The sequence below is a fragment of the Centroberyx affinis genome, unplaced genomic scaffold (genome assembly GCF_046629955.1).
Source record: "Centroberyx affinis isolate AG114_WGS23_722 - 3 ecotype Tasmania unplaced genomic scaffold, CSIRO-AGI_Caff_v1 ptg000131l_1, whole genome shotgun sequence".
NCBI lineage: Eukaryota > Metazoa > Chordata > Actinopteri > Beryciformes > Berycidae > Centroberyx > Centroberyx affinis.
In genome coordinates, this window is record NW_027278831.1 from 191,291 (window position 1) to 201,799 (window position 10,509).

Below are 10,509 nucleotides of genomic sequence, written 5' to 3' on the forward strand. Positions count from 1 at the left end.
TAGCATAGCATAGCATAGCATAACATAGCATAGATAGAATAGAATAGAATAGAATAGAATAGAATGGAATTGAATCATTTCTAAGTACAATAAATATGCAATACAAACATTTTGGCAACTAATTTAGTAACACAAATACACACAATCCTGGTACACATTATTAAATGTCAGCAGGCCCTGACATTAATTGCAAGGGGGGCAGTGCCACACATACAAGAAACAGTAGATTACACATATCAATCTACAAAATGCGTTCAACATTCAATCGCAATGTGTATTCAGTCTGCATAGAGTTTGGCTGTAGGGAGGGATGATTTGTCTCCTAAAATGCATTGAATGTGCTCCATGAGTATATAATTAGGATGGAATACACTAAATAAATTATGAGTACTATGGAACATAGACATAATCCCTCAGGGTAAAGTGGTGTAGTGTGCAAAGATGTGCAGACATTATCAATAGTACAAAATTATGCAAACAATACTGTAACAGTAGAGTCAGTTCCATAAGGGAAGGTAAGGGGGAGTATGGGGGTTGAGTCTTAGACAGCTCACTGAGTAGGGTGAGAAGCTGTAGGATGGCTGGTTGTCTTGGTTTTAATGGACAAATAAAATCTCCCAGAGTTTTTGGAACAGGTCGTTGGTTGTCTGTTGACCACTCACAGATTGAAGGGGCAACGTTCAGACAGTTTCCTGAAAATGCATACTCTTAATGTATCGTGAGTACATGCATTTTAATATAACATGTTACTGCCAGGTGTAAAGAGGGTGAAAGTGTAAATTCAGTTATGTCTCCAATCCACAAACAGCAACAATAACAGAAATACACATTCACATGTGGATTCAACAAAGAAGGCACAGAGGCAGTAAGCAGGTGATAGAAATTTAAATAGTAACAAATCAAAATGTATCGTCTAGATATGCATGGAGAGGGAACAAATGAGACTCAACATCAGCTGTCAATTTGGTCTGATGAAACTATAAATAGTAATGACAACAGCTGCATAAAACTCCCTTCTTGTAAGCTATTGCCTATGGTATCCCTAAAACAAGTTCTCCCTCTGTTTTGGAATGTTTTGAGATGTGCAGTACTAATCTGAGTTCCCGAGGGCTTGCAATCTTTCTAAAGGATATAAATATCAAGAGCTAGGTAACAAGATGTGTGGCAATCTGCAGTTTTTGAGTGAAAACATATTTTTGCACAATTGGACACTGGAGACTAATTATAATGCCAGGTGTAAATCTGTCTAAATCTAGTTATAATGTGGATATGAGATACATGTCAACACGTGGTGTAAAAGGGGGCAAAGATGCTTTAGATAAAAGTGTCCAAAAGAAGCATGTCACCAAGATTTGAATCAGATAGGAACTTTCCTCTAATAGCTTTGTTCAGCTGGTTACTGCACAATAACTAGTTATGTTGATTTCCCTGCGGGCCTGACTTTCCTCAGGTTCCTGGGTTCACTGGTTTTCTTCTCAAAGCAGACATCCTCATATGTAGACATATAGGAGCAGACATTGTCTGTGTAGGTGTTAAATTTATCGGATGTCCTCCCAATCTGTAGTGCTGAGCTCGTCAACTGCCTTGGAGGTCCACCTACAGATTGTGGTATGGATATGTCTGGCTGACTTCAATTTCTGTCTGTAGGTTGGCATCCTTTAAATAAATGCATGCTCAGAATTGCCAAGTGGGTCTCAGGAAAAAAAATCTACATCTTTAATGTAGGAGTAAAAGCATCTAAGCAGAATAGGTGGAGACACTAAAAACATCAAATGGAAAACAGCCTGCTAATACAGTCAGACAGTTTCCCCCACTTCACACTAGCACTGGCCCTCTAGTCAAAGTCCTACTGTATTGTCTGCTTCCAGCCCTCAGCATGGCCTATCCTCCATAATTCAATCAACCGTTAACCACCCCCTCCTCTCCCTGCCTAGGCCAACCACAGTCATTCACAGTTACTCAGCTGTCTGCACTGTAACTAGGGCAGCTGCACTGCAGAGATGCTCTGTTGGCACTGCTGAGTGTAAATACATTTCCATATCACTTTATTTAATGCAAATTATTCATTAACACAATTTTCCCTTGATTATTCAGTGTCATAGAGCTTGAAACACATGAATTGTACACAAGGATAATGATCATCATCCCTTCATGAAGTACCATTACAAGTAGCCTACTGTTAGTGCTATTTTTACTAAGTAGAAAAATAATTGCAAAGGATCTGCAAATTCAGCATATAAGAAATTAAAATATCAGCAAGCAGATAACAATACCATGATACTGAAGCATACAGAAGACAGACAAAACTGATTAGAGATATAAAAAAAAAATCATTAATTTGAAATATCAGCAATGGACAGTACAGTAATGTGGTGTTTGTGCTGTTGTGAAGGGAAATTCAACTGAAAAATCCTTCCTGTTCATGAAATCAATTTTTTTTTTTTTTTTTAACAACCTTCACAAGCTTTCTGTGTGTGTGTGTGTGTGTGTGTGTATGTGTTTGTGTGCGTGTGTGTGTGTGTGTGTGTGCGTGTGCGTGTGCGTGTGCGTGTGCGTGTGTGTGTGTGTGTGGATTGGGGTAGGTATGACTGGGCACACATTCACATTAAGTATGCATCTACCATGCATGTGTGTAAGTCTGGGTGTATGGGTATGTATGGGTGTGGATGAGAAGATACAAACTGTGGAGAGAGCATGCTGTAAATTCATAATATTGTTGTTGTCTATGCTTGAAATAGCTGCATATGGCATCATTTCACAATTAAAACCCATCTGCAATAAAATATTCAAACCATCCAAATATGCCTTTCTTGTTTTTTATTATTAGGCTACACAAAAATAGATGGTATGTAAATGGCTCCAGCATTCTGCACTGCCATATGTCAAACTGAAGGCAGTGTTTGGGCCTTTGTGTGATACATCACACAGACATCAGTTCAGCTGTTGAACTACTCTGTCTGGGCGTAATCTGTAAACAATCTAAGCGACATCTGCTGCAGATGACCAGGAAGAGGCAGGGGTAATCCTCTTTATCCTCACAATGCTACAATAAACAACATCCTTACCACTGCAAAATAAACATGCCATTAACATGCCCAACTGCAGTAACATCCATTACCTGCTGATCACAAATATCATTAGAGCTCCCTAATAAATTGGGTTCGTTAATCCATATTTGTGGCAGAATGTTACCACTAAAAACAACAGAATCAAGGGGCAATTTAGAATTTTACAGTGTAATTACACATTTTTTGGGATATTTATTATGTGCTGATACAATTCACATTTCAAGCCAGGAGATCCCTCTTGCCAGTGAATGCTGGTAGAATTTGGTTTCTGAACTGCTGAACAGGCTGCTTTAAGCCAGAGCGCCATCGTCCCATAGTCTCTGATTGTTGGTACAACGTAGCTGTCGTGGTCGCTCTTTCAAACCAGAAGGAGCAGCCTTTCCTTCACTCTCTGATTGATGGTACAGTGCACTTTCTGAACCGTTACACGGGCTGTGTCAAGCCATTATGGTCAGCCATCTAATACTGCCTAACCCATTAACCCACTGTTGGTCAGACTGATGATGAGTTTGGAAATTATTGGTTGAGATGCTTTGGGCTAAGGGTAAGAAACATAGACCTGTGTGATTTCAGGGTAGTGTAGGTATAACATAGGTTAGTATAGGTTTGATCAATATTAAAAGTGGGTGTGGGGAGCAGTGGAACCCTGTGCTGTCTGTGAGAAAAGTCATTTTCTTATCTTATCTTATGTTTTCTTATCTTATCTTATCTTGTCTTGTCTTGTCTTGAGTTCAATACCAGAGGAAAGTAGGCCAGTGTGACGGACTGGGTGTCTTTGCAGATGACTAACCATTGCACTACACAGGAGATATGACTCGTCTGTGGTGGCTCCCCTGCCAAGCCCCTACAACTTCTAATACACAGATACATATATGCCAAACATCTCTGTGCTCCGAACACTGGAGCACATCGGTATGAATGTGATTAGCCCAACGAGTGCATTGGGCATTTCTGTCAGATCAAGTCAGCCAGCTCACATGACAGAGGTGATTGTGGTAAAGTGAAGCAAGACTAAAAAGCCCAATGTTGCCCGCTTGCTGCTGCATTGGCAACAGACTCAGATCATGATGCTGCTTGTTATCAGAAACTTCCCTCCCCTAATGAGCAGAGGGATGGATAGACAACATCATTACAACTACTATTGGCCTATAATCATGTTAGGAGAACTTTTTGTAATGACTCAAATAATCATGTGATGTTAGAGTGAATCTCAGTAAAAAAAAATAAGACAGTAGAAGGAGAAGAAGGTCATAGATGGGAGCTGGACAGTGTGGTCAGTCTCCTAAGCAGGAGCGAGCATTGGTTCTCATAATGACACTGAACTGCTGAAAGTGATGGAACTAGGTCAAGTTGACCGACAGTGGAATTGATTTTAAGTTTTAGGTGTGCAGGCATGCTAAAAGATCAATCCATGACAAAGCAATATCTCTCTCTCTCTCTCTCTCTCTCTCTCTCTCCCTCTCTCTCAGACACAGACACAGATACAGACACAGACACAGATTCACACACACACACACACACACACACACACACACACACACACACACACACACACACACACACACACACACGAAAGACACAATAACGCCAGATAAAGTAATCCAAAGAATGCTATAATTAAGACGGAATTGAATAATTGAGCATTGGGCAATATAAAGCACAGACAAACAAGAGCGCGTGCATTTGCGGCATCACTAGCGCATCTCCAAACACCCTACAATAACACCTACTTGAGAAGAACCGACAGTCAAAGCTGAATACCCATCGTCTTCTTCCATGCGGCTTCTAGAGGAGATATTTTCATTTGCAGCGTTCTTAGAAATAGGCATTTCAGTCCAAAATCACAAAATCAACTGAATTAAAAAATCATGCGAGTGTTCAGCGCAGTATTCTGACGTCAAAGGCACATTAAAAAGGCTAAACATGTCAGCTCTGTAATTCGCTTTATGACACTATAATTAATTGGCTAACGTGGCAATTTGTAAGTATAATCTGATGGTCAGACCGCTCCGGTGCTGAGGTCCGGACAGGTGGTCCACGCGCCGCTCCTTCAGCACCGCTGAGGCTGGCTGGACGGGTCAGCCGGAGCTATTGCGTCACGATGGTTTTAACCTATGGGAGGAGAGCAGTGCGTGCCGCTCAAAGCTTCCAAACACCTGGCAGTATAAACTATGGTATAACTTATGTTAAGGAATACACACAAAAAGGCAGTGGAAAAATCGGTTCCCAATGAATCAGAGAACATAAAATCGAAAAGATTGGAAACCGTATAATGCACAAATCAAATAGTTTATTTGCTATTCAAAGCAATAAATGAACACATAGGCTCGGTTAAGCGTTGTTTAACTGAGTAGCTGCCAAACCAAGCCTATATTTGTGTTAATTTAGTTGTTTTGGAGAAGGCTGCAACAGGAGTTGTGCTGCAGCCTCCCTTTGTTTTATGGGCTAACAAACTTCACCTGTGTTTCAACTGGCATGAGAGGGAGTAGAATATGACAGATTTTTCATTTTTGGGTGAACTATTCCTTTAATCTTCAAAAAAGATATGGAAGTGTGGTTTGGCAACTGTAAGCTATTGCCATCCGTATTTATTTTCTAGTTATTGTTCTTTTATTTCTTACAGACCACAAACACATATATCCTCATAGCTAGCCACACTTGGCACTTCACAACCAAACTGCAGATGTACTGCTCCTAACTGCCCATTGCACTTCATGCAGATAAATATCAGTTTGAATTAAGATATCTCTCCTCTGGAGTCTGATGCTTTGACTGGAATCTTGTTCATATTCACCACGTCAATCACCTGATTTGCAATAGAGGTTCCCCCCCTCAGTGATAATACACCATATTTTCAGCTCAGAAAACACACACTCAATGCAAAAGGCAAGATGAATCGTCACAGATGTAGAACTGCTCACCTACTCTGAATCCGAGATATGTTATGCATATATTGCAATGCTGCAATGAAGAAGAAATAAACAAGCCTTTTGCATATGAAAATAAATGAAGATACTGACAAATTAAACTAGTAGCTGACTTTCAGGTGCACATGAACCAATGCACAGGATCTGATGTAACTATCCCAGAAACCTAACTTGGATGTTAAAGGAATGGAAGGTAGGTGAGAGCAGGAAAGTTATTGTGTAATGAGGTTATCAAGGGAGCACCTCCCATCACAGATGTTTGTTTGAATTAGACCTGTAACACCCCCAGAGGGCTGAATAATATGTTCTGGTGCCAGAACCACCCAACTGAACACCCACTCTCAACACAGACCTGAACTACAGTGCACCTGCACTACGTGACATTGCTTCCCACACTTACATAACACCCGGTCCCATAATGTCTGACCTCATCATGAATCTCAGCAACAATGGGCTAAAGGGATGGTTGACCTTGCTGGTTTCAAACGGTCCAGTCAGCACAAAATGAATTGTACCAATACTACACTACGCACACACGGGCCAACATGTTCACTTTGAAATTAATACAATATACACCAAGATAATTATGTGTATAATTTTTGTGTGTGTGTGTACACACGTGCACACTTGCATGCATGCACATGTGCATATGCAATGTGTGTGTGTGTGTGTGTGTGTGTGTGTGTGTGTAATTTATTTGTCTGGCGAAGATTGTGTTTAGACTCAGGCAACTTAATGCACTCACCACTGCCATCTTGTGTTCAGACAGTGGGAAGAAGAATTTAACAACAATAACAACTTAGTAACTTTTAAATAACTTATTTTTATTTTAATATTGCCACATGCAGTCCAGTCTCTTTTTCAAAAAAAATTATAGGAGCCAAACCAAAATAAGACTAAAGGAAATTGCAGCCAGCATAGATCAAAGGAAATTGAATTATCTTTGTAAGTGCTTCTTCTCATCTTCTCCCAAGCCCTATTAGTCCAATAATGGATGTCCTCACAATTAGTTTACCACAGCAGAGCTAAATGGTTCATTGGTACATTTAAATGGTTTATGTTGCTGCACTGAGGTGAATATTTACTTTGCACTGAATATTGGTACTGAAAATGTCTCCTGGATTTACAAAGTGCTATTGTTTTTATCTTGGCAAACCAAACCATAAGGAGAATCCCAAAAGAGCCAGTACAAATCTAATAAAATACTGTACATGTTTTGGTGCTTATCATCCACTGCTGCCATCAGTTCCTCTGGAAGGAATGGGAAAACAAATCACAACCTTGGAAGGTAAAAACATCTGTAAGAGAAAATAAGATTCCATCTCTTGTAAAAACATTCACTTGAACCTCTTAAGGTATATTTCACTTTTTCTAAAGAAAAGTCAAACTGCTCTGTCTGTTTCTCTATTTTATGTAAAAAATAATAAGACAATGGACACATACTTATTCCCTCTGCCAAATATTAGATTATTTCATTCATGTTTTGCACCATATGTTAACTCCAGTCTGTTGCTGATGGTCTTGATGTGTGACAGCCCTTGTTCCAACCCAAGTTAACCCTTGTTAACTTGTTTTTAACCACCAACTACACCAAATCAGATTTCTTGTAATTGTCATGCGCTTGACAAATAAAATACTTCTCATTCAGTTTCTAAAGGCTTCAAGGGGCCTCTAACAAGGGAATCTTCTGATTTTCCCATAACTTGTTGGTTAATTAAGGATGTGTGACATTAATATGCCAGTATACCTGTGCACAGATTAAAATATTGGATTTTTTTAAAGGCAATAATACTGGACCATGATGACAGTTTTTTATCACTTCAATTTAAGATTTTAAGTACTTTATCTGAGGATAGTGCTTATTATACCAAGTATTTCTTATGGAACCCAATGGGTTTCTTACCCAGTACTACACATGTCACTGCAGCTCAGTTTAACAGTCAAATGTTTTACAAACATTACAGTTTTTTCATGTTTTTTCGTTGCATAAAAAGAACAGCAGTAGTTGTAAGAAATGTTTTTCTTTGTTCTGGCCTTGATTTACATTTTAAAGCAGACAAAATGTGTGCAATACCACTTCTTGAAAAAAAATGTATATTTGAATATTTACATTGTTTACAATATGTACAAATAAATACATGATCCATAAACATATTCACTGATTTGTCATCTACCAGTGCTTATCAATAAACTCAGTGCACCTCACATTCTTTGCATGCATATTTGTATTTCTTTCATCAGACATTGATGATCACATTCACACATTGTCTGTCTAAGGTTGGGGAGGGGAGACACTACATTATGTCTTGCATTTTAAGGAAATTAAGTGGTAAAATTGTTGAGCAGTCAACCAGTTTTCAGCCTAATCTTACAAATTGTTTGAGATGGCCTTATTGGGGCTAACTCGTCAGATCAAGATTTTTAACCAATTATCCACAAATGGAGTCATTTGATTAGTTCATGGCAGTTACTGAACCTCAACATGTTTACCTATAACATTTATAGCTGTTTTGCTGCAGTACAGCGCCAGATTATCAGATTACTTTGTTATCTAATTCCAGTATAGAGTAAGAGTCTGATAAACTTCCAGCAGGTCTTCAGTTCGAGTCAGATTATCAGAGAAGGGATTTCATGTTGGGTAGATTCTATTTTGAGAGAGAGAGCTTATAAAGCAGATGTTTTTGTTGTAGTGAGTCACGCAGCTGCAGGGTGTTTGTGAATATCTTGTCTATAATCAGGTGGTGGATACCCAGAAGGAACACATATTTTTCCTGTAAAGATAAGGAGCAAATTTATTGCAGTGCATTACACAATGACTTTGTTCAAGGAATGCAAAATGCACATGCACAGCACTACACACAAATGCATAGTTGAAATGACACGTGGGGAATAAAAGGAACATTATACAGTATATATCTAACATTATATAATATGATTTGAAGGAATGCAAATGGTTTTATTAATTTACATTAGATCTTCAGACTGTGTTCCAGGCTTGCAACATTGAAACATTTGGCTAGTCCTGTGCTTATGTTTATTCTTCAAACATGCTCTCCCTACCATTCCCTACTACTGGAGGTAAATTGCAAGGTAAATTGTGGGATTCCTAAATTAGAATTTCATTGAAGAATTAAGATTCAAACCCTCTGACAAGCTATACTGTACCTGCAGTATTTAGTGCCACACTCTGCATGCTCCCTGCAGCTGGCACCTACAGGCTTCAGGGTGTTCCAGCGCCACAGCAGAGAGCGCTTGGTCCGCTGGATCAGACCATTCCACTCTCCAGGTAAAGGCAACGAATGGACCTGGAAAGGTAATTACAGAGAGATTTACAATATTGTATGAGAGCATGGGATGACATGCTACACATACTGAGAGCTGGACCTAAATCCACACTGGTGCACATGTTGTTACATGTTATTATCTTCAAAGTGTCCCTCAAACATAACAAGATCACAAACCCCTCAACCCTAGCAGAGGGACGCAAAGTAATCCTGCTACTAACATCCTTAGGAAGTAACTTTGTAATCTGCTGATACATGGTGGTAAAATAAAATACCGTAAATCCAACAAGATTAAAAACCCCATGTCATTCTCTATTAGCACATAAGACACAGCAAACTCTATCTCACATGCAAGACAATGGCAGAGGTAATATTATCTTACCTGGAAGATACAGATCAGAGACAGAAAAATGGAAAGAACAATGATTTTTTGCTGAAGAGTCCTCATGCTGAACACAATATTGCAGTTCGAGACAGAATATGGGAGTGCAACTGGGCTGCTGTGCTTTCCCCTGACACTTAAAGGTCTTAATTGGGGTTGGGTGGAGCTGCTCCTCAACGGTTATCTAGGAGTAAGTTGGCAATTTCCTCAATTAATGACTGACCTTAACGTTTGGCGGCTAAGCTGATCTGAAGTCAGCGCCAACAAACAAAACCTCTTCTTGCAGTGTTGCTTATCAGTTTGATAATGCCTACCGAGGTCAAAGGTTACCCACAAGAATTCAAATAACACTTTACCCTTGTAAATGAGGACAATTCCACGTAAGAGGCAGTGACACCTTATGTGTTAGTCATGTTGACACGTAGATGTGTGTTGTCATGAGGAGTCATATTTGTTTCAAATGGAAATACAGAATATACAATCCAAAAATGTGTAACATGTTCTATAAAAACACTAAGAATGAATATGTTTTAGTAGCCACAAATAAGTGAATCCATATAAACCCCCTACATTTTCAGTGTTGATTATCCATTTGTCCAAATCTCTATTATGGCAAATGATATAGTTCGAGTAAAGCCTGAGAATTCTGTTGTTAACAGTTGCTGCTTACAACATCAAAGACTAAAGCTTGTGGTCTTGACAGAGTGACTTATGAAGGGTTATTTTCTAAGCTAAGAGTGCAGCATCACCATTAAAAGGAACTTGATGATGGGCTATAAATATAATTTCCACCTGCACATAGTTTGCACAGCATTCCTAAGAAAAATGCAGACTACAAAACATAATTT

At 39.1% G+C, this 10,509-nt stretch overlaps 1 protein-coding gene across 1 annotated transcript; it reads right to left on the reverse strand.

The window, feature by feature from the left end:
• Positions 1-8,729: 8,729 nt before the first annotated feature.
• LOC139653493 (liver-expressed antimicrobial peptide 2) lies at positions 8,730-9,727 on the reverse strand. Its single transcript, XM_071530344.1, has 3 exons — positions 9,662-9,727; positions 9,161-9,300; positions 8,730-8,766 (listed from the first exon to the last, which is right to left on the reverse strand). Exons 1-3 carry the CDS (start codon positions 9,725-9,727, stop codon positions 8,730-8,732), a joined length of 243 nt encoding a protein of 80 aa, XP_071386445.1.
• Between the last annotated feature and the right edge of the window lie 782 nt (positions 9,728-10,509).

What these genes read in the sequence shown, in the direction of transcription:
- LOC139653493 (XM_071530344.1), bottom strand. Translation starts at nt 9,727, where the DNA reads ATGAGGACTCTTCAGCAAAAAATCATTGTTCTTTCCATTTTTCTGTCT. An exon ending in CTCTGATCTGTATCTTCCAG is followed by an intron (nt 9,301 to 9,661) that starts GTAAGATAATAT and finishes TTACCTTTCCAG; the next exon opens with GTCCATTCGTTGCCTTTACC. An exon ending in TGTGGCACTAAATACTGCAG is followed by an intron (nt 8,767 to 9,160) that starts GTACAGTATAGC and finishes TTATCTTTACAG; the next exon opens with GAAAAATATGTGTTCCTTCT.